Genomic DNA, 27571 nt, shown 5'->3' with positions numbered 1-27571 from the left:
CGGTTCCTTATCGTATGGGCGGCCATGACTACGGATGAGCAACGAATTCTTTCAGTCTTGAGATATCTGAGGACTACAGCGATGAGAGGTAATAGATATTTTCTTTGGGGTGTCTCGAGCTGAGGATGTGAGCTGGATTATTCGAGATACTGTATGACTGGCTCGCGGTGGTGCATCTCTTGCTAACATTTGCTTTGTTTTTAATTTTTCTTCTGTGTTAATCTTGTTGTATCTTTCGGCCTGTTGAAGTTGTATATACCTCCCATGCGGTTGGCAATGAAGAGCGTACGATACCCAAGTTCTAACATTTAACTGATTTATTGTTGAGAAATACCATCGCCATCAAATATGCGTACGAAGAGTAACAGTAGACATAATTGACGCACTTAACTATCGTCGAAGCTGCATTGGGGCTGATAAAGAGCTTGGCTGCGGTGGCTGTTCCCCGGCCTTCGTATCGGGGGTCTCCCGACGCCCGTAAAATTCCCATCCACCACCTACTCCGTACCATTTAACAACCACATTCAACCCCGACGTTGTTTCAAAGGGGCATTGAGATCTGCGCATTCACACCCTCTTTAACATATCAATCATGTCCGCCTTACTAGGTCTTGGTTATGACTCCAGCGATGATGACGCCACAGCTATGCCCTCGTCTGTGACGACCGCGACCAAGGTCGTTGCTGCACCAGAGGTCAATACAGAGGTTTGGTCCCCCCATAATCACCCTCCTTCCCGAGTCTCTTTGTGCCTTGCACTTCAGCTATGACGAACAGATAAGACTAACGATCCTACAGGACCAAGCGCATATGCAGATGGCCCTCGCCAACGCCTCATCCCAAGCCCTCACCTACAATGCCACATACGATGATCTTACAAAGCCTTCCCAGGGCCCTCTGAACCCGTTCAAGCCAGCAGGTCCGGGAAACGGTATCAAAAGAAAGAATGTTCCGACTGGATTTGCCGAAGAAGCAGCCATCAGCGAGTCCACATTTTCTGCGCAACATCGCACGTTCCAAAGTCTGGGATACACGCGTAATCCGACACTACCGGACCAATTTATCGGAAACCTCGAAAATGCGGCACAATATGGAGGCCGGGATATTGTGCAAATTAAGCCGACCAAGAGCGCGTCCGCAAACTGGCGGACAAAGCGGCAAAAGAAGGGCGACTCCAGTGTTGTGGAGGGAGAGGGCGCATATCTGGGACCCTGGGCGAAATATCAAAATGACCAGCAATATGACTACGTGGAGGTTGCTGAAGGAGAAGAGCGCTCGCTTGGTAGCGACGAGGAATATATCGAAGAGGAAGACGAGACTCTGACTACCACGGCGCCTATGCCGGCCATGAGTAAGGATGCCACCGCTTACGAAGGTGATCTTGCCACGCAAGAAACCACCGAGTTTCACGGATCAGAGCAGTACGACTACCAGGGCCGGACGTACATGCACGTGCCTCAGGACCTGGATATCGATTTGCGCAAAGAGCCCGGCACCACCAAGAACTACGTACCGAAAAAACTCGTGCAAACTTGGAAATCGCACACCAAGCCGATCACCTCTCTTCGATTCATTCCCAAATCTGGCCACTTGCTGCTTTCATCAGCAGCCGATGGGAAAGCCAAGCTCTGGGATGTGTATCACTCTCGGGAACTCTTGCGGACTTTCTCCGGCCACACCAAAGCAATCTCAGACACAGATTTCCATCCATCGGGGACGACCTTCCTTACCGGGTCATACGACCGACAGATCAAGCTCTGGGATACCGAATACGGTAAATGTCTTGGCCGGTTTTCCACAGGCAAGACACCGCACGTTGTCCGCTTCAACCCTAGCCCAGAACACTCACACGAGTTCCTGGCCGGTATGTCTGACAAGAAGATCGTGCAATTTGACACCCGGTCCGGCGAGTTGGTCCAAGAGTATGACCACCATCTGGCTGCCGTCAACACTCTTACTTTCGTTGATGACAACCGCCGCTTCATCTCCACCTCAGATGACAAGTCGCTGCGCGCTTGGGAATACGGCATTCCTGTCCCGATTAAGTTCATCGCAGAGCCATACATGTTCGCGCTCACGCGTGCGGCGCCCCATCCGAATGGCAAGTATGTCGCCTTCCAGTCAGGCGACAACCAGATTGTCGTCTACAGCGCGACGGACAAGTTCCGCCAGAACCGAAAGAAGCGCTTCGTTGGGCATAATACTTCCGGGTACGCTATCGACCTCAAGATCTCACCTGATGGCCAGTTCCTTGTTTCCGGTGACAGCGGTGGTTATGTCTGCTTCTGGGACTGGAAGACCGGCAAAATGTATCATAAGATCCAGGCTGGTGGGAAGGAAGGTGGGGCTGTTACTTGTGTGGACTGGCATCCCCATGAGTCCAGTAAGGTCGTCACTGGTGGATTGGACGGTGTTATCAGGTATTGGGATTAAAAGCTTTGTGGGGCTATCAGGTGTTTATATTAGTTTGATCAAAAAATCAGACTTGGATATTAGAATCTTTCCCTTTTGTGCACTTCATGCTTTCTACCATAGTCTGCTGTCCATGTTGAACTACTTTCTCGTGTAACAAATTAAACGCGTTAAAAATCCCCCAGGTATCTGCACATTGTTACATATTCACTCAAAAGTCCAAGAAAGCAGCTTTAAATATGAAGATATTTTCGAATGGTCCTCAACCCCACACAAGCCAGATGCCGCGAGCACCGAACCAATCCCACCGGCGAGAGATACTGAGGGTACTTCCACATCAAGATGGACACAGCACCTACACTGGCAACCAAAGCCCCGCTCAAACCAAGACCAAGCACTTGGCTCTGATTCTGAACAGCTTGAACTACCTCGGAGTAGCGCTGGTTACTGAAGCTGACACGGGCATACTGCGTTTTCCAGCCAAGGAACGGGAAATGGCGATCGATAGTTTCTTCGATGGTCTTGCGCAGCTTGTAGAGCGGCGATTTGACGCCCGCGCGCATTTCGAGATAGTTATCCTTCGATAGATCGTTTATTGCATGCGTATCAGCACAGCGCTGGTCTGTGTAGGCTTGGAAGGCTGCCTGGCGCTTGAGACCGCGTGTGTAGACGCTAGAGTTGGGGTCATAGACTCCATGTTTGTCCAGTTCCTCGAAAAGGACCCGGACATCTTCGAGACCGGCATTCAGTCCCTGTCCGTAGAAAGGTAGGACTGCGTGCGCTGCGTCGCCGATAATGACGACACTGGCGTTGAAATGGTGAGGTTTGCATTTGATGCTGATCAGTGGGAGATGCGGGTTCGCTGCAAACTGCTCACTCAACGCCGCGGGCTCGATTAGCTCTGGGCATACGCCGGGGAAATAGGAGTCGAAGAATTCATGCAGATCCTGTGGCGAGGTCTCGAGTTTGTTGTAGTTCGAGAATGGTGCGAATAAGGTGCACGTGAACGACTTGTCGGCTGAAGGTAGCGCTATGAACATGAACTCGCGCCCAGGCCAGATATGGAGGTGGTTTGGCGAAATGCGGAAGTCTCCATCTTCCGAGGGTGGAATCCGGAACTCGCACCAGAGAGTGTCGATGTACTCTTGCTGATAATCGACACGAGCGAACTTCATCAGGTGGAAGCGCGCGGCGGAGTGTGCCCCATCGGCACCGACGAGGTAGTCGAAGGACACTTCGATCTCCGGGACTCGGCCAGCTACACCGGCATCGTCGGCCGTGGGTGTCTCACCGGGGATTCTGCGCTCAAACCAGGCTTTGTTGGTCCGAAAGTCAGCACCCGTGAGCTTGTGGTTGAAAAATAGCTTGACATTGGGGGTTTTCTCCAACTCATCAAGGAGGGCATTGTTGAGAGTTCCTCGGTCGATGGCATTGATAGCCTTGTAGTAGTGGTTAGCTATGATCTGCAGGGTAAATAGCAATAGCAACTGCCAAGCAGGTGATCGGTGCATACCCGGCCGTGAACATCATAGGCCTGTGCAGCTTCCCACAGACCACCTCGGTCTCGCCCGTGGATCATCCGCCCGTGCATGGGGATCGCTCCACGGAGGACATTGTCGATCAAATCATCCCGACCAGAGTTTCTCATGGACGTAATTCCACGTTCGGAGAGCGCCAAGTTGATAGACTTGGTAAAGTTCAATGGCACAGTCGTAGGGTCTCGGAGATCTACGGATGCACAGGGATTATTGGCGTCAGTTCGGAAGAATTCGCGATGAATCACAACTGAGCCAGGACAAGTGCAAGGGGCATGGAAGATATGGTGATATGGATTAATCGGAGTAATTTTCTCCTAATAGCAGAGTTGACACAGGGACCTTGCGAGACATTGTGCCTTGGATAAAAAGCCAGCCATCCCCGGCCAAAGACATATGCGTTCTTCCTTGACAATCGGGCTGTGTCCAATGGCGGCCACCAAAAGGTGAAAAAAGAAAAGAAAGGTCACACCAGGCAGTGAAACATACCTCCACGGAGCTCATATACTTCCACCTCGTCACCTCTTGATGCAGCATATAGTGCTGCCAAGGCTCCTACTGGGCCAGCACCCACAACAACCACTTTCTGCCTTGGAATAGCCATCATGTGAGTTTAACTGGTCGTCCAAAACAAAGGCAGGTACGCGTTGAAACGGAAGAATAAGTCATCATCACGTGCTGCGAGGTCGGCCCCCTTCCTTCCAAAATGAGATGATCGACGTTAGTCATCCATTTATAGGAGTCCAAATGCAGTTTAGCTCCATATCGCCGGCCCGCGGGGATTTTCTCGAAGTTTTGGCCGCCGTCCAATCTACTCACTACATATTCCCACCAGTTTTTTTTTTCTTTTCACTTCTGCTATTCTAACATGGCTGAAGTTGCGACTCGCAAATGCCGGGGTGTGGACTGCCTTAACGATGCAGGCACCCTACAATGTCCGACATGTCTGAAGAGCGGCACGGACAGTTTCTTCTGTTCGCAGGACTGTTTCAAACGAAGCTGGGTATGTAGGACTATGATGGGACTAAATGATGCGTAGTACATGCGCCCTGATATGTGGGAAGTCACGGGCTGACCATATACTCTAGAGCGAACATAAGAGCATTCACAAAAAGAGTAACATCCTCACCAACCTTTTTCCTCCGAAGGTAGTTTCTGAACCAGATCCAGCCACCGGCACCTTCAATCCGTACCCGTCCTTCCCTTACGCCGGTTCTTTGAGGCCCGTCTATCCTCTGTCGCCTAAACGAACGGTCCCCAAAACGATCCCGCACCCGGACTATGCCCGCGATGGTTTTCCCCGCTCCGAGCAAAAACTTATCGGCCGTCATAACATCACCATCCTGAATAAGGAGGAGCAAGAGGGAATGCGTAAGGTTTGCCGATTGGCTCGTGAGGTTTTGGATGCTGCTGCTCGTGAATTGAAGCCTGGTGTCACAACGGACTACCTCGACGAGGTGGTCCACAAGGCTTGTATTGAGCGTGATGTACGAGAGGTTACTCTCTGGTGCGCAATACCACACTAACATAAATTTAGTCTTACCCTCCCCCCCTGAACTATATGAACTTCCCCAAGTCCGTATGTACCTCAGTCAACGAGACTATCTGTCACGGTATTCCCGATCAACGGCCCTTGCAGGATGGAGACATTGTCAACATCGATGTTACTCTGTATCATAAGGGATTCCACGGCGATATCAACGAGACCTACTATGTTGGAGACAAGGCACTTGCGAACCCCGACGCCGTCCGAGTGGTGGAAACCTCGCGTGAATGTACGAACAAGTCAATTGAGCTCGTCAAACCTGGCATGCTGTTCCGCGAACCTGGCAACCTCATCGAGAAGCACGCAAAGAGCCGCAACTGCAGTGTCGTCAAAAGCTACTGCGGCCACGGTATTAACCAGCTGTTCCACTGTGCGCCCAACATTCCCCATTACGCCAAGAACAAGGCTGTTGGAACTGCCAAGCCCGGTATGTGCTTTACAATTGAGCCCATGATCAACCTTGGTACCTACCGTGACCGCACTTGGCCGGATGACTGGACAAGCACCACCCAAGACGGACTTCTGTCAGCCCAGTTCGAGCATACCCTTCTCGTAACTGAGGATGGTGTCGAGGTGCTGACTGCCCGTCTGCCTGACTCACCTGGTGGGCCGGTTCCTATGCCTTCGACAGCATGAACTTAGGGAATTGGGAGTTAACTTAAAAAAATTTGCATATATTTAGTTCAGATACCTATTCAACAGCCGAATTTACGATGACCTATCAGTATAGTTCTATAATTGAGGTAATGTATTAAATGAGTAGTCCGTACAAGATAGGGCTATATCCTAGGCAACACTTCGATGTCATCGCAGATCAAAGTCCTGCAGGTCTAGCGGCATAAGCCCGAGGAATGATGGACATTTGATTGGCCGAAACGGGTAAGTCGGTCCCGGGGAGTGAGGGGCGTCTTATCTTCACGTGGGGGCTTTTGGGGGTTTAGATGCCCTCGCTCTCCTCTTTTGTTGATTTCTCCGTAGACGTTCAGTCAAGTCATTTTGACTTTCAGACAATCTGGAGCGATCTGACGATAGAGACAGTCTCGACAATGGCTCCAGAGACATCTCCTACCGAGAACTCCCCGTTGCTGGGATCCGTATCTGTTAACGGCGCTGTGTCCAACGGCACGATTCCCGATCATCATGTGGAATCAGGGGATACAGTTCAGGCAGAGGAGCGAAGAAAAGAGTCGTCCAATGACGCACAGAAGCAGCTCAAATATATTGTGCCTGCCATCTCGCTCGGAGTATGGATTCTTCTAATGTTTATTGATTCTGTTTTCTGAAATCGAAGTTGTGACTAACGGATATATAGATTTTCTTGTCGGCGGCAGACCAGACAATTATCATGGCCAGTTATGGTCAGATTGGTAGCGACCTGAAAGCTCTCAATCTGACCAGTTGGATTGCTACTTCTTACTTTCTCACTTTAACGTCATTCCAACCTCTATATGGCAAGCTAAGCGACATATTTGGTCGCAAGCCGTGCCTCCTCTTTGCATATGCGGTTTTCGGCCTTGGATGCTTGGGCTGCGGTTTAGCTCGGGATATTAATGAGTTGATCGCTGCTCGTGTATGTTCGCATATGATCTCAGGTCTGAATCATGTAATGCTGACTATTTTCGAACAGGTTTTCCAAGGCATTGGTGGTGGTGGTATGACCACCGTCGTAAGCATTTTGATGAGTGATATTGTTCCTCTTCGCGATCGAGGCCTATGGCAGGGTATTATCAATATCATCTATGCCACAGGTGCCGGTACCGGTGCACCCTTGGGTGGAATTCTCTCCGACTACATTGGCTGGCGCTGGTATGAATGATGCGAGACCCACATTTCCTTGCGCCATCTGACGTTTTTTTACTTAGGGCGTTTCTAGCGCAATTCCCCCTCTGCATTATTGCTTTCATTGCCGTGTCGTTCCTGCTCAAGCTGCCTCCTCGCGATAGCGCCCATTGGAAGACCAAGCTGCGTCGCATCGACTTCCTTGGCGCCGTAGTCCTTGTTGGCGCTGTTCTTGGTTTCCTAGTTGGTCTTGATCGTGGCAGTAATGTGTCATGGAGATTACCCCTAACAATTGCCTCGCTAGCTGTCTCTGCTGTCTTGTTCGTGGTCTTTATCTTAGTTGAGATCTACCTAGCAGCCGAACCCTTTGCCCCTGGTCACATCATCTTCAACCGAACATTCTTTGCTTGCTACAGCTGCAACTTCTTCAGCTTCGGGGGATGGATTGCCGCCCTGTTCTATATTCCATTATACTTCCAAGCAGTAGATGATGTCTCTGCCACGACTGCGGGACTGCGCTTACTGCCAAGCATTCTAGCTGGTGTCACTGGATCCGTGTTTGCGGGCTTGTTGATGAAATGGTCTGGCAAGTATTACTGGCTGACAATTGCTGCGTATGCTTCCCTGACAACTGGTGTATTCTGTATATACCTGTTCTCCGGTGGTGTGGTGGCTAGTACAGTCCCGATGATCTGCGGAATGGTGATTTCGGCATTCGGCAATGGCATTGGTGTCACTACAACCTTGATCGGTTTGAGTGGGTTTTTATCTGATCTTGCTCTACAAACCTTGAATATATGCTAACCAATCCGCCAGTATCGAATGCTACTTATGAAGATCAGGCGGTCGTCACTGCTTGCTCATATCTATTCCGCTCATTGGGATCCGTGATTGGTCTCTCTTTATCATCAACTGTCGTTCAGCAAGTCTTACGGAATCGATTGCAATCTGGTCTACGTGACAGTAAGAACATTGATCAAATTGTCGAAGGAGTGCGAGAAAGTCTGGACTTTATCAAAACCCTCGACCCAGCAACCGCCAGGATTGTCCGGGACTCGTATGGCTGGTCCACCAACAAGGGATTCGCATTTTTGGTTTTCGTGGTGTTCTTTGCTTTGTTAAGCAGCTGTTTCATCCGTGAAAGCAAACTCAACCGCTAATTCACAGGTGAAGCTATACTTCAAAAAAAAGTTTTAGATTTCCGTTCTTTGAAAAGCGAAAACTTGCATGGAAATTACTATGGTGCATGTCTATCTAGCATTGCGATTGGCCTTGAAAATTGTCCATGTTTATCGCATATATACACCAAAGAAGCTACCAAGGACATATTGGATATAGGATATAAAAGAAGTTTCGTATCAATTTCAAAATTCTATCAAGAAAAGAGCATAGGCCTCCAATACACAGAGCAGCTAATATATCATCTCCCATTTTTTAAAACAATTTGAGGCTTCTCGTACATCGTAGGTGTAGGTATGATGTTGTAGGGCTCTGCTGGGCAGCCCTGGAGCTCAAGTATAGCTTACTAATCAGAGCGGCCGGGCTCCAGTCAGCAACCAGCCCGTTGACGTTTCAACCTCGGAAATGCCATCTCCAAATTGACTGTCATATCCTTTCTAATTGAGCGTCTTGATTGACACTTTGCGGGTCTGACTTGATCTGCTTATCCGGCTGTGATCAGAATGCGCTACACCTTGTGTTCCTGATGTTTTTTTGTAGCTTCCGCTAGCTCAAATTCCACCAAACCTCCGTCATGTCCGACTCGCGCCCAGGGCCAGTCTCACTAGCACGATATCGACCTATCCTCTACCTCTTCACTGGTGTCGCTGCTGCCTATGCGATTCTCTATGTTCACAACAATGTCATTTCGCAGCCGTCATCAAGTTCACTCCGACGTCGAAATGCTGTGCGCCGGACGAGACCAACCGAAGCCGAAGAACCTGGGATCGCTGATACTCCGTCTTATCGAGCCATTACCCACCTTGAACAGCTAGAGCGTCAGAATGGTGTATATGGGACATTTCGCATCGAGACGGAGGATGGGCGTCGCGTGGAGAGCGGTCTTCTTCCATCACTCCTCGCAACACGCGACCAGCTAATGGAAGAAGTGGGCGTCCCGCCTGCTCATGCAGAGCGCATGCGCGAGATGATGGAGGATACGTTTCTTGAATCCTTCCTTGCACTCGATTTCCCATCTGCACATATTCTCCCAGAGGATACCGCAGAAAGAACATACCTGACAGAACAACTCCAACGCCGAGGTATCTCCCGAGCTGGTATTGAAAGGGCTCTGGTCCGGTTCAACGGAGATACGAATTACGGCGAAGAGCTGCGTCGGCGACGACAGAACGGTGAACGTGTCACTCTCTCAACCTCCACTTTTCCAGACGTGTCTGCCCCTGCACAAAATATTGACGGCGGTGAGACAGTGGTGGACGACCAGAGCGTCTTCTCATGGCGTGATGGAAACAACGATCCTTCCAATAGGGAAGGTCAAAACCTGCTTAACCTACTTTACCATATTGCTGAGGATCAGGCGCGGAGGGACGGCTATATCCATCGTGGGGTTACTTGCAACAGCTGTGGTGCCATGCCGATTCAGGGTATCAGATACCGATGTGCCAATTGCATCGACTACGATCTCTGTGAGACGTGCGAGGCAATGCAGGTCCATATCAAAACACATTTGTTCTACAAAGTGCGGATTCCAGCCCCATTCTTAGGAAACCCTCGTCAATCCCAGCCTGTATGGTATCCCGGGAAGCCTTCAATGCTCCCGCGCAGTCTTCCACGCCCTCTTGCCAAGCGTCTTATGAAAGACTGCAATTTCGAAAACACGGAGCTTGATGCACTCTGGGATCAGTTCCGCTGTTTGGCCAATTATGAGTGGGCGAACGATCCGAACAAGTTGCATATGGCCATCGATCGCAAAACATTCGACCGATGCTTTGTGCCTAATACTTCTATCCGGCCGCCGTCTCCGAGTCTCATTTACGACCGAATGTTCGCATTCTATGATACCAATGGCGACAATCTTATCGGGTTTGAGGAATTCCTGAAGGGCTTGGCCAGTCTCAACAATAAAAGCAATGACGAACGGCTGCGACGGGTGTTCCGCGGCTACGACATCGATGGGGATGGCTTCGTCGAACGCAAGGACTTCCTTCGGGTTTTCAGGGCATACTATGCGCTGAGCCGAGAGCTTACAAGGGACATGGTTGCTGGCATGGAGGATGACTTCCTAGAGGGTGGAGCCCGTGATGTGGTACTTGGTAGCCAGCCTATCAGCTCTGCGTTCCCTGGCAGCATCCCTTCAGGTGAACGTTCTCGCACAGGCGAAGGCAAGAGTATGAATTCTGAGGGGGACATGGAAATCATTGACAATGAAGGAATCTTGCGACAGGACGGAGATGATACTGGTGATCGGCATTTGGTCGTGGGTGATGCTGCTGTCAGAGCACAATTTAGTCGAATGAGGCCATTGTTCCCATCTACATTACTAGCACCCGCCGAGACTACTCCTCGCCCGTCAGATGCCATAGAGAGTGACCAAAATGAAGACGACGAAGAAGAAGATGAGGATGGTGCTAGCGAGAGTGGATCAGACCAATCTAGCTCGTCGGTGGCCAGTGGCACCTGGCCCCCAGTTGAACACATCCTCGAAGAAGATATCATTGCAGCTCTCGGGACCTATATTCCCGCTCGGGAAATCACGGATCCAATTGATCGGGCTCGCGTCGCGGATGCTGTTTATCATAGAATGCGCGAAGACGATCAGAGACGTGTGTTTGACGCTCGTCAGCGTGGAATTGACGAACGTTGGAGGCGCCGGGCTTTCTATACAGACGAAGAAGATGGCGCCACTATCCCTGCAGGGTATGAAAGGGATCCGGTCATCGATGACTCCAGCGATGATGAAGACCTAGATGAATCGGTATCGCGCCCACCCTCTTTCCGTTCGCGGTCCTCGTCCAAGGTGCGATTCCAGGATGATCTCAACGACGATGAGTACGACATTCGATCTAACCCATCCACCTCGTCCCGGAGTATTCCTGTTGGCGAGCGATGGGGTGGCTTTGAAATCCCAGAGGTCGAAAGGGACGTTGGGAAAGAAATCCTGTATCAAGTCACGCAACAGGGATTCAACGAGCTTCTAGATATTCTATTCAAGCCAAAAGAGGACCTTATGATGGAGGTCTATCGCACGAAAGCTGATCGCAAGTTGTGGGCCCGCGAGATTGAACTCGCAGCAAAAGAGGACCCCTCAAAACGCACCACAACTGAGAATCCCCCAGTGGAGGAGGAACTCGAGGAAATTATCAACAGTCAGCCACTTGATGATCTATTACAGCGCGCTGGTTACCAGATTCGGAGCCCAGTCCTGGTACCTGAGAATACCGGACCAGTGCTAGCTCCGTCGCCGGGGCCCACCGTTTCAGATGAGGGTGATGAGGATGAGTATGAAGACGATGACGACGTGCGACCAACTCATCTCGCCGATCCCGAAAGAGATACTGGATTTGGGCAAGCACGACCATATGTGGAATCCGCCACAACGTCCGCCACTTCGTCTGATTATGGCGATGATGTCGCTGCCTCTGCGTCTGGTGTGGGGCCATCCAGCCCGGTTGTTGAAGAAGAAAGACTCCACTACGATCCAACTCTCCCACAGCATCGTCCCGACGAGCCATTCGTGATGACCCAGGAAGTGATTGCTGAATCAGACTCCGACTTGGAGGAATCACCAATTAGAAGCACAAACCCTGATCTCCCTGATCGGTTCCGACTCCAGCCCGGGACCATCTCTCTTCCCGCCCCATCTTCTCCCCGCTCCTCCCCAGAAGCCGAAGCCACAGCCCCCAAGCTTCCTCCTTCTCCTATGCAACCACTCCCACCTCCTCATCGGGTCAATGACCTGCCTCGTGACACTGCCCCACGCCGACCTTCGCCCCGGACTCTAGCTCGGTGGGTCTATTTGGACCAGGTGGAACGTGAAAACAAGGAACGTGGTCACGGTGCGAGACTTAACTTTGAAGAGTTCTCGCGCCGTATGGCTGCTGATCGAGGGCGCCGACTGGCATTTGTGGCCAGTTGGATTGAGATGGCTAGCTTTTGATTCTCGGATTTCCTAGATTAACCTAGGTGTACATTATTGTAATTTAGCGGTACTTGGGAATTGAAGCGGATTTGTTAGTACAATGACAATTTGGCTACAACAGAACTACAAAAAAATAAACGTCTGATTTTCCGAGCTTCTAATTTAACCTTGCAATTCTTAACGACGGACTCCTCCGTAGGAAATAGGAGAGAAGTCGGCGGGCCCCAAGATCTACTGGCCAAGACATTTTATAGCCTATAACATCTCTTATAAAGTCCTATAACGGAGTTTCCAAGACCTCATCCTGCCAAGATACTACAACATATTTCAAACAAGGTACATATCATATAACAAGAGTAAATAACTCGTAAGTAAGTCTGTTGTGGCCCGGCCCTGTCGACACGCCCCCCAATATTACGTGCTTTTGGAGACGAATGGCTCACTTTGCACCATTCCGAACCTCGGATATCGACGATTATCTCCCACGACTCCGTATTTCCCGTTACCGATTCGACACTAATTCAGAGTTCTTCAAGTGTCTCCAGTATACAACTGAGCACCAGTTATCCTCCTAGTAGCTGTGGGGCTCTACCGGCGAAAGATAAAACCAAGATATCGCGATTATAATGGGTTCTGACGTGCTGTGTTCTTTTCGTTCAAAATAATTCTGTGATCTTGGCTCCCCATCGCCATGTAGTACTAATAGTGGCTGTCTCCGGTATATTTCCGGATTGTATACCTCTCACATCCATCATGATTCTCGAACGTGTGACCCGCTTATACCGGTCATGTCTATTCCAGATTGTCATCGTGGGATTAGTAGCCTTCTGCGAACCCGGTATCTGGACTGCTCTCAATAATCTTGGAGCTGGAGGAAATGCCAAAGTAAGTCATTGGAGTGTTGGGGATCTGCTCAACTACCGCTAACATATCATTGTGCAGCCTTACTTGAACAATGCCGCCAATGCCTTGACATACGGACTCATGTCCGTAGGCTGTTTCCTTGCCGGCGGTGTCACCAATAAGATCACCGCGAAATGGACCTTGTTCATCGGAGCCGCATTCTACACACCCTATGCGGCTGGTCTATACTGCAACAATCGTTATGGCAATGAGTGGTTTCTCTTGCTCGCGGCCGCTCTTTGTGGAATTGGAGCGTCTCTTCTATGGGCTAGTGAGGCTGCCATTGCAGTCGGATATCCAGAGGAGGAGAAAAGAGGCCGGTAAGTCGAGACTCCCAAACCATCCAGTCGTATATCCCACTGACCTTTTTTATGTTAGGTACGTTGGAATCTGGATGTCTATCCGGCAGATGGGACCGCTTGTTGGCGGTGCCATATCCCTCGCTCTCAATGTCAAGACTGCGCATGTCGGCAAGGTCACCTACACAACATACTTGGGGCTTGTTGCCATCTCATCCCTCGGTGCTCCATTTGCGTTGCTGTTGTCACAGCCACAAGATGTTATCAGAAGCAATGGCACCAAGATCCCTTACATGAAGAAAACGAGCTTGTCTATCGAGGCTCGCGCTATCTGGAAGCAGCTTTCGAATAAGTACATGCTGCTACTCATTCCGGTGTTCCTCGCCGGACAGTTTGGTGCAACTTATCAGGGAAACTATTTGACAAGTATGACATCTCCAATCCTCCTTTCTCGGTAATGAATGGCGTCGCTGACAGTAAACCTAGCTTATTTCACCGTCCGCTCCAGGGCCCTTGCGTCTTTCCTCACAGCTGTGGTCGGCGCCAGCGCCAACATAGTGACGGGCTTATTCCTCGATATGAAGTTTATGTCTCGAAGAACCAGATCCAAAGTTGTATACATATTCGTCGCTGTGTTTGTCACAACGTCTTGGACATGGAACGCCATCGTCGAGTCGAAACTCTCCCGCATGACCGATCCCCCGGCCTTCGACTTGGGTGATGGCCCCTTCTTCAACTCGGCTTTCACCGTCTATATCTTTTTCCGGTTCTTCTATGAGATGCTGCAGACATACATCTATTGGTTGATGGCCGAGATCAAGGGAGCGCAGAAAGATGGCGATATCGCCAGAACAACCGGCATCCTGAGATCATGGGAGTCCATCGGCAGCACGATTGCCTACGCGGTCGGCACAACCCACTGGGCCAACATCAACCAGATGGCGCTAGGCTTTGCACTATGGGGTGCTACAGTCCCCTTCACGCTTATGGCGGTGTTCGGCAACTGGAATGTCGCCGAGCTCGAGGCGGAGGAAGAGGAACAAACAGACAACAGTAGTCTGGAAGCTCAGAGAGTGGTAATCGATTCCGAGGGGAAGAACTAATATGCATTTTTGTTGTCAAATCAGGATTTGGCAAAGAAACAATCCTGGTGATTGTTGCTACGAATGTAATACAGTTGCTCATGTCGATATTCATGTCCTAATATATAGATGGAATTGAATTAGAATAGATGCCTCAAACTCTTCACATAGATCCACCTTTTAATTACTGGTACTATATTAGCATCTAACCCTGGAATGACCATGGAGTTATTATTTTATGGTGAATAAATCCATCGCTGATGGATGTAGTTGTTATCATACCACTAAATATAGTTCATAAAGCCAAAGATGGCTGTGACTTCCATCAATTGGCCCAAGTGGCCGAGCAGTTTCCTGGTCTAGCGGTTATGATTTTCCGTTAACAAATGCGATTCGCAAGTGTTCCGGAAAGGTTCTGGGTTCGATTCCCAGGGAAACTATTTTTTCGTCTTTTCTTTGTTTCTTTTTGGCCCTTTCTTTAAAAGTCCGAGTCAATTGGGTGAAGCTGTAGTATATACAGCCCAGTAGAGCCATGAGACTATACTTGTGGAGGAACAATGCAGCCCAAAACCTGGAACGTATGGAATATTAGCAGAGGGAAAAACAGAAATGGACCACCCAAGCGAATCAAATTGGAGACAACGTAAATCACAAACATAACCTCGTACTGCATACAACCAAAAAACCCGAAATCATGACATAGTCGTATGGCATAGTCGTGTGGCATAAGGGAAACATATGAAGCATGAAGCATGAAGCATAAAAAGATATCAAGACAACCAACCCGAACGCCATAATGAAAATAGAAACCAAACTGAAAAAACAAACAAATCCACCCTATTACTGATCTCTTTTGTACTGGCTGTCACATAATTCCGGGGCAGATGTAAACATTCTGACATGCGGCGATCTGGTCGATCGTTTTCCAGCCTGAAGGGGTTGAGTTCCAATCCTTCCTTCGTCTGGGCTGGGTAGCTGCTTGGGCTCTTTTTGTCCTGATAGGAAATCACCAAGACTTTCCCTCCAAGGGGGTTCAAAACTTGACAGTGGAGTATCCCGAAATTGGACTTGGAAAAAAGGAAAGCAGAGAAAAACAGGACAATCCAATGGGCTTCCACGGGAAGACAACAAAAAGTGAACAGTGGAATCCAAGCGGAGGGTTTAAAAACGGCCATTTTCCAGTGGATTCAAGTGTTTGCGAATCTTACACGACGGCCGCGTCGGTCTAGGATCAATTTCTCGGTGTCCACATAAAGACTATCGAGATACTGCATGGCGCTAGAATCCCTAAGGATCTTCGCAACCTGAGTCCCCGCCGAAATGAGCTGCAGCACGTTGCGGTCGTCCTTGACTGGCCTAGACTGGTGCTTGGCAGCATGGCGCATCTCCAGGGAGTTCTCCAGGACAGTGATGAGCTGCTTAATTTGGCGGTTGTACAAGAGATGAGCCGGGATGCGGCGTGTGGTAGCCAGCCGCTTCAAGAGGTATACCCACTCGGTCCACTCGCGGTCCGAGGGGACCTTGACGGGTCTCTTGTCCTGCTCGATAGGAACCCGGAACTGGTATTTTGCGATGAAGTCATAGGCACACTGGGACAGGCGGTCGTTGACCTTGTGGAGAATGCTGTCTTGCTCGCCGGCATCGAGGTTAGTAGGGAGCTGGGGCAGCTCTTTATCCTGGGCTGCGACAGCCTGTGGAGAAGGCGGCTCCAGGAACTGATGCGGGCCATCAAATTCATCCCGGTTGGATGTCCGTCTCTGGGAATGATAGTGTGGGCTTCCTCTGGATCTCTCGCCGGTCCGCTGGCTGTTTCTTTCCATGATATACTCCGGGGTTTCCGGGGCGCTCATTGTTCCAAGGTCCCGCCTCGGGGATTCCCGAGGCATCTGGTTTGGGTGGCTCCATTCATGAGTCCTGGGTTGTACGTGGACCAGTCCAGCTGGGGGGTAGGATAAACGTGCCGCAGGTGGGCTCATCATGAGGTTGTGGCCATCCGGAAGGACTGGGCCTCCATGGTAATGGGCCTGACGGTTAGAATCCATTGGACCGAAAGGCACTTGACGGTCGTCTCTGTAGCCATACCCGTGGGGAGTAGATGGTGACCTTTCGCCGCTTAGCAAAAGGAACGAAATCGATTTTTGTCGATGACAGCCTGGGAGGAATTTGCAATGGAATGAACGACGGCCAAACAATACCTTTGTTGATAGACCAGCGGGGTGGTTGCTGGGTTTCCATACATAGGGTGCTGAGCCATGGTGCTGCTACGGAGTATGAGTTTCGGATTCCAAAGAGTTTTGGCACGGAAATAGAGAAGCGATGCTGATTCTGCTAACCTATGGAGAGACCGAGTATCAAATTTAGGGTTGATAGAGCTTGCACAAGAACCGAGACTTGCTGAGAATGGATAGCCTGGTCCAGCCGCCAATGGATGAGGAAGGACAGGAAGCATGAAGGAAGTAAGACCGTAGTAGTACCACAGCCTAATATAACAAGTGAGAATAAGATTCAGAAGAGTAGCGAGGAAAAGAAGATATCTATCGAGAAAGTTCTCGATGAATTCACCAACGAGCAAAGGGGAGGTATATTATAGTTCCTTTTTTTTTAAAGGCACTTTTCCCGGGTTGGACAAATCGATAAGTGTGCCTGACAAAGGGGATCAGAGCCCACCCGGATGTATGCAACGGCAGTATAACTGGATTCAGAGCCGCGCTAGAGGACTTTACGCCAGTGGCGTTAGTGGAGACAAAATATGGAGATGAGGCCTGTGTTGCCTGCACATTGTCGATTTCAAGAAACCCAATTGCGTAACACATGAACTATCCGTACTGTGTACATTTGAAGATCCCGATCGATTAAGAATAAGACCGGTGTGTAAAGCTCGTTGGCAGCCGAGGCGCCGTGAGACGCCTCTGTGGGTGCATGACATGAATGCGGACGGTAAACATTCCATCGAAAGTCTCGATCTTCATGGATCAAGGGAGGAGCACTAGTATCTGCCGGTGCCGCACCAACATCTGTTCGAGAATTGTATTGGGGCAATGCCTCGGGCAGCAAGGCTGATGTTGGGTAGGAAATGCAAGGACAGGGGTTCTGGAATTGGACATCGACCTATGGATACCCAAATGTGCAGATAGAGGCGATCTGCACCCGCGAAGGTCCTGGAAGAAATGAAAAGATGACTCGAGGTAGCAAATGGAAATCCTGACGCGCGCAGTTAATCTGGGTTGGGCACTCGGGCTTTTTGGGGCCCAATGCAATAAGCCGCATGGGCCATGTCTCTCGCCCTTCTGGAGACTCTTCTGAAGATCCGGGTGAAACAAAGACGAAATTAGATACCAGATTTTCCAATTGTGGAGAGCTCAGCTGTTCCGATGGCATGCGATCTACCCTTGCAGCCCAACAAGAAGCCCAATGTCCATCTTCCAAGGTCGAGAATGTCTAGAAATATCGTTATCAATAAAACCCTGGACGGCAAAAGGAGATCTGATGAGATCATTCAAGCCAAGGAACGCCTCTCAAGCCCCAGAAAATCATAATTAGCGAAGTATTTCCAGGATGTCCTTAACCCTAGTCATTTGCCGGTGATCCGGAAACTATATGTGATTATCCATCAACATGGACGTTACTGTTTTTGTCGACTTTGACTATTGAGGAGGCAATTCGAACCCGAGACGAGAAGCATAATCCTAAATTGCTTTGTTGGGTACGGCAATAGAAAAGGTTACGCTTGGTGTTTACTTACCTCGCAACTCAAACGGATGGCTTCCTCGATACCTATGCGCGCCTCGTACCCCAGAATCTCCTTGGCTTTGTTGCCACTGGCATATCGAATGGCGCATGCATCTTGTACACTTCCACGGCTCAAAGTTGTCGTTGTTCCCGTCAACCAGGTGACAGTCTCACACACCAACCCGGCGAAGTAAGCCAGACTCTTAGGGATATGCATTTGAAAAGGGGGGACATGCCCAAAATGCGCCCAAATTGCCAGACAAAAATCACGAAAGGCGATAGGTTCGTTATTCTGAATGAAAAATGCCTCGCCTGCAGCCGTGCGAGATGATAGCAGATTCTCTATGGCTAGGATATGAGCATGGGCGGCATTGTCGACATGGGTGATATCCCACAGGTTGAAGCCATCTCCGATCAAAAAAGGGGTCTCATATTTGGCAATACATGCGTGGATAGCTGGTAATAGCTGGTAGTCTCCTGGTCCGCATAGTACCGATGGCCGGAGGGCACATGTCACCATTTTACTGCTTGAGGCCTTTAGAACAAGTGCTTCTGCAGCAGCCTAGGTACCATCCCAAATTGTGTTAGTAATTTAACTCATATCGATGCCGGGAACCTTGCTGATGGGATCGGTAGTTCCAACCTTGGACTCTCCATATATGGTTGACCTAAATGCCGATGGCCATTCTTCATTGATGTTAGGATGAGCGGTACGCGTATCATCGATCACCACACAGCAACTGCTCGTGTATATGAATACTTCAACCCCGCTGTGCTTGGATATATCCAGAATATTCCGTGTGCCTTCAAAGTTGATCTTCCATACCTCCTGTTCCAGTCGGCGACCAAACCGTTCGGCCAGATCTGGGACGACTCCAGCAGTGTGGACAACGATATCTGGCTTCACAGCCTCAAATGCTTTGCTCAATGTTTCAGTTGAAGTAATATCCACCTGGATCCACGTAGTTCTTTCTGGTAGGACGTGCTCGGCTCGTGGAGGGTTTTGGTCGATGACGGCGATGGTAAAGTTTGGGTATTTTTCTGCAAGAGCCCGCACCACGGCCGAGCCTACAAAACCCGTGCCACCAGATATCAGGACTTTCTTCGCTGTGTCAGTCATTTTGGAAGTTGAAGGTGAGAATATGAGAAGCTTTGAGGGGCTTTGGTGTGGGGGGAAACTCGAACTCTGGATTGCCAAAACTGTGCGACATCACAACTACATACGACATAACACAGTACCGCATCACCTTAAGAACACCTCAAATAATATTGGACATGATGCTAGAGAGAAGCGACTGAAATGCTCGGAGATTTCTATTTAGTTCACTCATATTGAAGTCCGTCCTTATATTCTTGATGCCTGAACAATGATCTAGTTCAATTCCAAAGATGCCTCTCATGGCTGCACTTCATAGACATCATACTCCTCTGTGTCCAATTCCTTTCCATCATCGTCCTCGTCTTCCCCTTCCTCTCCCTCTTCATCCATTTCTTCTTCATCCTCACCTCGACCAGGATACAATAGATCCAACACTTCTTCTAGTCCAGGATGAATGCATTCAGTCTCGGCCAGCTTTTCCAATTCCTGTAATTTTGGCCACAATGCTGTTGGACTTGAGTTATCCTCTCTGATCGCTCGGACTTCATCCGCTGTCATAGAATTGATGATTTTTATCATCGCATCCACAAGAGAGCTATCGGATTGGAACGATTCCTGCACCTCACGGCCTAGTGTATCCTTGGTAGAAAGCGCAATCGTCTTGCCAATTTTTCGCAGTACGGAGAGCCCATTGTAGCGTGTCTGTGGGTTTACAGAAGGTCCACACTCTTCCGCGATTGATTCGATGGTATCGACGACTTCCTCAACGACATCGCCCGCTATTTCGTACTGCTTTGAACTGCGCTCGTAGCGATGTGTGATATTAATCAATTGCCAGACTTCTCTCGAATCTTCGTCGAAGTTGATGATGGTATTTCTCTCTCTCTCCCGGCTTACATGAATGGCGTGGTCCACCATGTTCATGATATCAGGATGGATTTGCGCTGCGTATACGAGAATATTGGCGATACTCTGTTCGTCGAGAGTCTGGACGCGCTGGGAGATCTCTTCCCATGATGGCGTTGTTGTGTTGTGGGCATCGCCAATAGTATTGGATCGCGCGCGTTTAACACTCTGCGGTTCAGCCATGGTTGATAGTTCTTTGCCCGATCACTGAAGTCAGGGGGACAAAGCCTTCATGAGAGGACAAGACCAAGATGAGATGAGATAAAGGATGAAAATTGTCGAAGAACGTAAATTACAGCCCAAGAGACGGACGGATCACCATTGGGAGTGTTTGCAGGCCGGAAAAAAAAGCTCCGGTAGACTCGAAACACTTGCGAGAGACCCGAAATTCTAACATGATTCAATAGAAAGTGAAGTCCATATTCATACGTTGGATGATTTTGCCGTAAGACTTGATTATTGAATTACATTGTGAAGAACAGAGACCGCACAAGTAGCGGACTATTCTTGCCTATGATTTGGTCATGGCCTTTAATACACCATACCATTCCTGGAATATTGGAAACATGAGTATACCTGTAAAATCAGCCTGAGAAGGATTACGACTATATTGTAGTAAGCACATCCATGGGGAGTACGGACATATTTCAAGTCATAATCTATACACTGTGTCACATTGAGGACAGCTGCAAAATCACCAGCAGAGCACACAGAATGCGAGATACGCAGACATCTAATATACAGATCCTTGACCCAGGTATTATCCCAACAGTCACAAAAAGACTAATCTCGAAAAGAGAAAGCGCTGCGACTAACCAACAAACTCCAAAGTAAATGCAAGAAGAGAAACACATCTCCCCGGTGGGTAGCTCCCCCAAATCAGAGATTAGCCACTAGGACAATCACAAACTTATAGCACACGGCACAAAACCAGCCCACCAAGCTTTTTCTCAACACACTCGCGAGCTTCTAGAATCCCTCGGTCTGTAGAGAGGTACAGACTCTCACCCGGCGAGCGAAGTCCGGCCACAAACCCGGATTGCTCACCACGCACAACTCGGCGCAGTCCCTCCACATCAAGGTTCACCCGTCGGGTGGGCTTGCTGACCATCTGGATCTTGCCCAGGACTGACTCGTTTTGCCAGTACTTCAGGCCCAGCCACAGCCGCCTTGATGCGACATTATCACGCGTTATTGTCTCAATGCCTTCGACCTCATCGTTGACTGCAGGGAAACCGAGGATGCCATGGGCTGGAGGAGGAGTCGGGCCTCCGCGGGCCACCGAGGAGATGTAGCCGGAGTTTTGGAGGGCGAGGGAGAGCTTCAGGTGGAGGTTGCTGTTAGGGATAGAGGTGAGGGCGAGACGGGCCTTGGTAGCATTGTTCAGGTGGGAGCAGACAGCAGAAAGGTTGACGAGCGACATCTTGATTTCGCGACGGCAGCAATTAAGCTCTACCGGCGGCCGTTCGGAGAGGAAAGAGAGTGGTGGAATTGAACAATTTCGGAAGAGAAGAAGAACGGAGATCCCAGATAACACGAAAGGGAAGACCGAAAAGGACCACAATGGACTGCAATTGTCTGGGGAAGCAAAGACACGGCAGGAGGTGGTTGTAGCGCCGATTGAAGATGCGATGATTTGGGATGGAAATTTTCGGATAAAAGGTACTTCCGGGTCGCGGTCTTGTCCAGGTACCGGTACTTTCTCGCCCACAGCGGATAGATGTGATAGCCAAGTACAAGTACCGTCCTATCACATCACATCACACTCATCTTCTAAGCGCCCAACTTGCATGGCGGTTGATGCTGGCGTTTCACAGGTTGAGTACCCCTCAGTCCAAGGTATAAATAATAAAGGTAAGTCCCTCTTTTTCTTTCCCCCAACTACTTGCTGCTCTCGTTGTATACTTGCATTCCATACTTTGAATTGTCAGACATGCCACCATCGGCGGGCGAAGAGCGCCTTGTGACTATGTGAGTTGAACTGACTTCCCCGCAGATCGATATGAAGCAGTTCTCGGATTGTGTCTAACGGCGGAGATAGTTTTGCGGATATCCACTACTATTTCACTGAGCCAACCCGAAGACCTTCACCATATCACCACCGTTTTGATAAAGGCTCCTATGTTTATATTTACCATGATGCTTCTCAGAACAAGTCCCGGGTTGAAATTGCCAATAATCCAGGATCTCCAGAACAGGATGCATTCTGTGGGGGCTTGAACAATGTTCATATACGACACTCTGCTCAATTCCCGACACTTTGTACATTAACGGTTGATACTCACACGGCCTTGCCCCAACAGCAATATGGACAAGATACCCTTCAACATGAGTGGCGTCTGCCTAGTGGAGACCCACGCGATGACCCCAAAGATGTCCGCGATTTCCCTCGCCTACATACATTGGATATCTACTTCTGGACCGAAGAAGATTCAACCGAATTTCTGGACACTGTCATCCGGCTTCTATCCAGTGACCAGGTCGAGACAGACCGAGAGCCAGAACCGCTGCCACAGCAAACCATGAGCTCTGTAGTCCAGCAACTTGAAACCGTTGCAGTCTCCGACCCTGCCTACCAGAATGGTCAAACACGCAACTCACGATCCGAGCCTACAAGCACAGCGGCATCAGTGGCACAAGCCCTCCCACAGACCATCAGCTTTCCCCCACCTCCTCCAAGCGGACCTCCAGTTGATCAACAATTAAGCGCTGGTTCTACTCCCGCGGAGGAAAGAAAAGAACCAGCTAGCTTTGCCCCGCTCCCGTACAATCCAGCCGCCCCAGCTGCCCCAGAGCCAATCCAACACCGCGAGAAGACCCCGCCGCCAGAGGACGGGATGAGCGGCACCGGCCTCGCAGCCGCAGTGGCAGCCGACAGCGGCATGCCATATACGCCCCCGCACCAAATGATGGGGGGCGCAGGAGTCGTGGGCGGATTCGCGTCCCCACCCCCCTCAACCCCGGGGTTGCAATACGCAGGCCCTCCAGCATTCGCCTCACCTCCGCCCAGTGCGGGACAGCATTCAAACTCTTTCTCCACCGCCCGCTCCAGCCCGGGAATGCCTGTGCCTTCATACTCGCCGTCGTTCATTGGCGGACAGGGAGCTCAACAGTACAGTTCCAGCCGCCAAGGTTCCATGTCCTTCGCTCCGCCGCCGCAGGACCCGAATGCCCATCTCTATGACCAACACGTCTATGGGGCTGCCCAAGCCCAGTCGCCGCCTCAATATCAGGCTGGACCGACGGTGCCGATAGGCGGGTTCTCGCATCATTCCTATGACCAGACTCAGGCGCAGCAGCAGCAGCAGCAACAGCAACAACAACAACAACAACAACAACAACAACAACACCAGCGTTTCGGCTCCGAATATGATATTCATAACCAATTATATAGACCCACTGAAGTGGAGGCTAACTCTCACTATCAGAAATATGCACAGAAGGCCATGAAGAATCCTGGACAGCGGCCGAGGAAATTGGAGGACAGGGCAGAGCGGTTGGAAGGTGGTGTGAATAGGTTCCTGAAGAAACTTGAGAGGAAGCTTTGAGCCTTTTATTTAAGTGGGAGTTTGAGAATCTGCATCTTTATTTTTCAAGAGATCTCTGCTGGTCAAGGTCAATTGAGTGCTTGTTATTACTAGGCCAGCTGTTGAGCAGTACTATGGGAATATCATCTAGCTTCTCAATTTGATGAGAAAATGAAGCGACTAAATAAGAACCGAGAAAATGGTAGTATGAAAGCTTTGAGCCCCGCTAGATTGATAAATCAAGATGCTAAATTGGATAATGCCCCTAAGCGCTAAGAATAATATGCTCAAGAAATTGGTACAGAGTATGCAAGAGATAAACAAAGGATAACAAGACAACCCAAAACACTGATAGATGTGAAAATGCTAGCATAGAGTAAGAGATAGACAGGGAAGAATAGATGGTGAAAAGGTTGAGGGCAAGCCTCGACGAATGGAAAGGGGCTCACGCTTGGTGAGATAGAAGACAATGGGGAGGAGTATTATCGGAGAAGATTAAAAGGTTATTCCAAGACTTTACCAGAAGCGGAGATGGACCAGCGAAATCCATTTGAGATGAACGCAGTGCAGTTCTGATTCAGAGCGTCTAGTTCAATGCCAGATTGGCAATATCGATGGCGACGTTGCTCGATTCAGCCTCAGTTGCAGGCTCATCAGTGGACTTGAGCTCGGCGACCTCCGTCAAAGCTTCAGGGACAGTAAATTCCTTCACTGGCGCATCATCTTCTTTTTCGGGAGCCTCGGCCTGGAGCTCTGGCTCGGAAATCAAGGATTCTTGCTTCTCGCCGATCTTCACTTGATCGTCAGCCGTTGGGATTGCCACGGGCTCTGCTGCAATCTCTTCGGTTGTAGTGGTGGTTTCAGCAGCCTTATCCTCCTCAGCATCCTCAGCGATGGGCTCAATATGGGCCTCAACAGGAGCATCGACCTCAGCCGGCACCTCAGTAGCATTTTCAACTGGGATGGGAGAGGAGCTCTCGGTCACTGTCTCCTCAACCTGAGCAGGGGAAGCGGTCTCCACAGCCGCAATCGCAGCGAGGTTCACGGTTTCAGGTTCCACAATGTTCTCTTTCTCAATCTCCTGTTTCTTTTGAGAAGGTTTCTGTCCATCTTTCGGTGGCGCAGTCTCCTTGTTCAGAGCCTGGGATTTCTGACTCTGAGATCGAAGGGCGGTGGTCTTAGGCTTCACTTGGTGGACGCCACGATCTGGCACCCTCCCAGACGACGCCTTGGGGGACCTGGAAACAGAGGTTGTCCTGGTGATAGGCTTTGCATCGGTCTTTTCCTGGGGATGGGTCTTGTTCGCAGAGCTAGCAGTAGGCCGCATCATTCTCGCAAGGAAACCCTCATTGACATGTTTGGGGCTTGTATCACTAGCTGCTTGAGCGGACAACGAAGGGCGAGAAGTTTGTCTGTGAACGCTGGCACTAGGAGTAGTGGCACGCGACTGAACCTTAGCTGCGCCTTTGAGAGTTGAAGGTTTTCTTGTGAGGGTTGATGCACTGGTAGTAGTGCGAGTGCTCGGAGCCGCTGTGCTTCCTGGCTTAGCGGTGGACGCGCGTGTTGACGTATTCATCGAGCCGGGTACACGCGCAGGTTTCGATGGGGATTTGGATACTGGCTTGCTGGATACACCTGCGGCATGAGGCTTTGAAGTATCTTGTGCCGGTGCTGAGCCGCGGGTTGACCGTGCTGTTGTTGGCTTGGGATTCAGTGAGACACGACTGGGCTTGTGGGCGAGAGAGTTGGCGCGCTCTTTAGCCACTTCCCGAGCTGTGGGCTTGGGGCTTGCATGGTGAGAAGCAGCCTTCGCACCAGTTGAAGCTGCAGTAGTTGACACGGACTTTCTGGCTGCATTGCGGGCAGACCCAACGGAAGAAAGCTTCCTCTTAACCACTACTGATGAATCTGACTTTTGCGACGGAGTGTCGGAGCTTGGTGACTTGGAACCTGCGGAGGTTGACCCCCCTGTCTGCTTTCGCGGGCTGGTTCGCGACCGAACTTCAGTCTCGGTGCGCGCCGCGCTTTCCTCCTTGGCAGTCCGATTCCGTTCACGCTTGGTTTCAATAGACTCCGCCGGTCGACTCTCAGCCATTATCTGTTCCAGAGTCGCGTTCTCTGTGTGGTTTAGGCGACTGAGTGCGGTGGGGGAGATCATGCCCTGCTGTCCCGACTCCGCATCCGCCGAGTTGATTTTCGGTCCAAACATTCCAGGACTGTCGCTGCGCGCATTTGTTTTCCTCAACGGCGAAGAAGGATTCGACTGAATGACCCCCTCCACAGTGATAAAGCTAGCCCGGACCTTGGACAGCTGCCGAACTGTTGCTGACGAGTCTGAGGAAGTTGGGGATCGGCCACGGAGAGGCGGGGAGGCGATGGGGCTTTGACCTTCAAACTTGGCTAACAAGCTGCGCACGCCAGGGTGATGGGGATTGTTATCGGACATTATTGAGCGTACGTCAGTCGAACAAGGGCGGGTATGCAAATCGAGGGGAATCTGAAAACGCATATGCGGAGCACAGGGGTGCTCCTGAAATCAGGTCGAAACGGGATTGTTGTGACGACTAATCGGATACAGGCAGATACCACTGCATGTTCCCAGGAGGGTTCGGGTTCAACGCGTCAAAGTCGGATAGAGAATTGGTATGAGACAAAAGGACAAGAGGTACAAGGTGTGAAGAAGGGCCGATCCAAAAACTATTACATACATACGCGCTAGTTCAGGCTAGCGCATCCAATAGGCCAACGCCTTACTCCATACATAACTCCCTGTCTCAGGGGCTTTCATTTTTATGTGACAGGTGATTTCATCCTCTGGGGGTCTGAGTACATTAATTTGCTGTACGGAGTATGAAGTACGGAGACAGGGACCCCCTGTGAGGTCTGAAACATGCCACGATATCTGAACACCTTTACAAGTGGATATTCATCTTGAGTAAGGGGCATAGTGTGCCTGAGGCAGAATATGCATTATTTTCCTAATTTGCTCCTATTCACGAAATAGTTCCAGTATCTCCATGTGTCGAGGTATACAATAGCCAAGGCATGTCCAGGTGTGTTGCAGTATACCCGGCTTTAGAGGAATATTGAACTTTTATGAAGGTATAATAGCATAGCCAAGAAATACAGTCTCCCAATTAACGTTGAAAGATAGATCGATCATGTAATCGTGCCAAGCGCCCAACACACATGTTGTGTGTTGGTGCGCCCCACTCAACGATAATTTTCACTCAACGATAATTTTAGTCTTCGTCACCTACTTTGTTAATATCCTACACCCTACCACCATGGCAGATCAAATTGAAAATCTCGAGGATAGAACCTTAGAGGCTGTTCATGCTTACCATAAAGCCGAAAAACCTAATATCGCTCAATTGGCGCGGGAATTCGAGGTTCCATACCAACGGCTTCGCGCCCACATTCACGGGCGCGGGACTAAAACCACTGCTGCTAGTCTAAAAAAGACCCTGAGCCCAATTCAGGAGAAAGTATTGAGAACATGGATTGATACTCTCTATATTAGTAATATGGCAATTCCCAATTCAATTCTTGAAGAGGCTGTAAATTCAATTCTACGCCGCACTGGAAGCGATTAGATAGTAGGCCTAAATTGGGTCTACCGGTATATACAAAGACTACCACCCACGATACCCTATA

General features: G+C 49.9%; 13 protein-coding genes across 13 annotated transcripts; 7 read left to right on the top strand and 6 right to left on the bottom strand.

Annotated features, from left to right (window-relative positions):
* Positions 1 to 592: 592 nt before the first annotated feature.
* N7518_006630 (WD40 repeat domain-containing protein) lies at positions 593 to 2432 on the top strand (the record flags this gene model as incomplete). The annotated part of the gene is made up of 2 exons (XM_057187557.1): positions 593 to 706; positions 798 to 2432. The coding sequence occupies 2 exons, from the start codon at positions 593 to 595 to the stop codon at positions 2430 to 2432; spliced, it is 1749 nt and encodes a 582-aa protein (XP_057039260.1).
* Positions 2433 to 2644: 212 nt separating this feature from the next.
* On the bottom strand, positions 2645 to 4553 carry bna4 (kynurenine 3-monooxygenase; the record flags this gene model as incomplete). Its single annotated transcript, XM_057187556.1, has 3 exons — positions 2645 to 3874; positions 3925 to 4139; positions 4436 to 4553. The coding sequence occupies 3 exons, from the start codon at positions 4551 to 4553 to the stop codon at positions 2645 to 2647; spliced, it is 1563 nt and encodes a 520-aa protein (XP_057039259.1).
* A 261-nt stretch (positions 4554 to 4814) lies between these two features.
* Positions 4815 to 6128, top strand: N7518_006628 (methionine aminopeptidase MAP1; the record flags this gene model as incomplete). Its single annotated transcript, XM_057187555.1, has 3 exons — positions 4815 to 4949; positions 5035 to 5433; positions 5484 to 6128. 3 exons carry the CDS (start codon positions 4815 to 4817, stop codon positions 6126 to 6128), a joined length of 1179 nt encoding a protein of 392 aa, XP_057039258.1.
* Positions 6129 to 6538: 410 nt separating this feature from the next.
* On the top strand, positions 6539 to 8431 carry N7518_006627 (putative MFS multidrug transporter; the record flags this gene model as incomplete). The annotated part of the gene is made up of 5 exons (XM_057187554.1): positions 6539 to 6736; positions 6805 to 7062; positions 7120 to 7298; positions 7355 to 8028; positions 8088 to 8431. 5 exons carry the CDS (start codon positions 6539 to 6541, stop codon positions 8429 to 8431), a joined length of 1653 nt encoding a protein of 550 aa, XP_057039257.1.
* A 593-nt stretch (positions 8432 to 9024) lies between these two features.
* Positions 9025 to 12387, top strand: N7518_006626 (EF hand domain protein; the record flags this gene model as incomplete). The annotated part of the gene is made up of 1 exon (XM_057187553.1): positions 9025 to 12387. The coding sequence occupies one exon, from the start codon at positions 9025 to 9027 to the stop codon at positions 12385 to 12387; it is 3363 nt and encodes a 1120-aa protein (XP_057039256.1).
* Positions 12388 to 13122: 735 nt separating this feature from the next.
* N7518_006625 (uncharacterized protein) lies at positions 13123 to 14674 on the top strand (the record flags this gene model as incomplete). The annotated part of the gene is made up of 4 exons (XM_057187552.1): positions 13123 to 13254; positions 13312 to 13592; positions 13651 to 13997; positions 14058 to 14674. 4 exons carry the CDS (start codon positions 13123 to 13125, stop codon positions 14672 to 14674), a joined length of 1377 nt encoding a protein of 458 aa, XP_057039255.1.
* A 1166-nt stretch (positions 14675 to 15840) lies between these two features.
* On the bottom strand, positions 15841 to 16695 carry N7518_006624 (uncharacterized protein; the record flags this gene model as incomplete). Its single annotated transcript, XM_057187551.1, has 1 exon — positions 15841 to 16695. The coding sequence occupies one exon, from the start codon at positions 16693 to 16695 to the stop codon at positions 15841 to 15843; it is 855 nt and encodes a 284-aa protein (XP_057039254.1).
* A 1602-nt stretch (positions 16696 to 18297) lies between these two features.
* On the bottom strand, positions 18298 to 19502 carry N7518_006623 (uncharacterized protein; the record flags this gene model as incomplete). The annotated part of the gene is made up of 3 exons (XM_057187550.1): positions 18298 to 18339; positions 18396 to 18934; positions 18980 to 19502. The coding sequence occupies 3 exons, from the start codon at positions 19500 to 19502 to the stop codon at positions 18298 to 18300; spliced, it is 1104 nt and encodes a 367-aa protein (XP_057039253.1).
* Positions 19503 to 19778: 276 nt separating this feature from the next.
* Positions 19779 to 20570, bottom strand: N7518_006622 (uncharacterized protein; the record flags this gene model as incomplete). Its single annotated transcript, XM_057187549.1, has 1 exon — positions 19779 to 20570. The coding sequence occupies one exon, from the start codon at positions 20568 to 20570 to the stop codon at positions 19779 to 19781; it is 792 nt and encodes a 263-aa protein (XP_057039252.1).
* A 727-nt stretch (positions 20571 to 21297) lies between these two features.
* On the bottom strand, positions 21298 to 21810 carry N7518_006621 (mitochondrial 37S ribosomal protein uS8m; the record flags this gene model as incomplete). Its single annotated transcript, XM_057187548.1, has 1 exon — positions 21298 to 21810. The coding sequence occupies one exon, from the start codon at positions 21808 to 21810 to the stop codon at positions 21298 to 21300; it is 513 nt and encodes a 170-aa protein (XP_057039251.1).
* Positions 21811 to 22320: 510 nt separating this feature from the next.
* Positions 22321 to 23935, top strand: N7518_006620 (uncharacterized protein; the record flags this gene model as incomplete). The annotated part of the gene is made up of 2 exons (XM_057187547.1): positions 22321 to 22358; positions 22429 to 23935. 2 exons carry the CDS (start codon positions 22321 to 22323, stop codon positions 23933 to 23935), a joined length of 1545 nt encoding a protein of 514 aa, XP_057039250.1.
* A 565-nt stretch (positions 23936 to 24500) lies between these two features.
* Positions 24501 to 26360, bottom strand: N7518_006619 (uncharacterized protein; the record flags this gene model as incomplete). The annotated part of the gene is made up of 1 exon (XM_057187546.1): positions 24501 to 26360. The coding sequence occupies one exon, from the start codon at positions 26358 to 26360 to the stop codon at positions 24501 to 24503; it is 1860 nt and encodes a 619-aa protein (XP_057039249.1).
* Positions 26361 to 27201: 841 nt separating this feature from the next.
* On the top strand, positions 27202 to 27510 carry N7518_006618 (uncharacterized protein; the record flags this gene model as incomplete). Its single annotated transcript, XM_057187545.1, has 1 exon — positions 27202 to 27510. The coding sequence occupies one exon, from the start codon at positions 27202 to 27204 to the stop codon at positions 27508 to 27510; it is 309 nt and encodes a 102-aa protein (XP_057039248.1).
* Positions 27511 to 27571: the final 61 nt, after the last annotated feature.

This window comes from Penicillium psychrosexuale (assembly GCF_028828465.1).
Source record: "Penicillium psychrosexuale strain IBT 29551 chromosome Unknown utg000004l, whole genome shotgun sequence".
Lineage (NCBI taxonomy): Eukaryota > Fungi > Ascomycota > Eurotiomycetes > Eurotiales > Aspergillaceae > Penicillium > Penicillium psychrosexuale.
The sequence above is the reverse complement of the archived record's forward strand: the minus strand, read 5'-3'. Positions and strand labels throughout refer to the sequence as shown.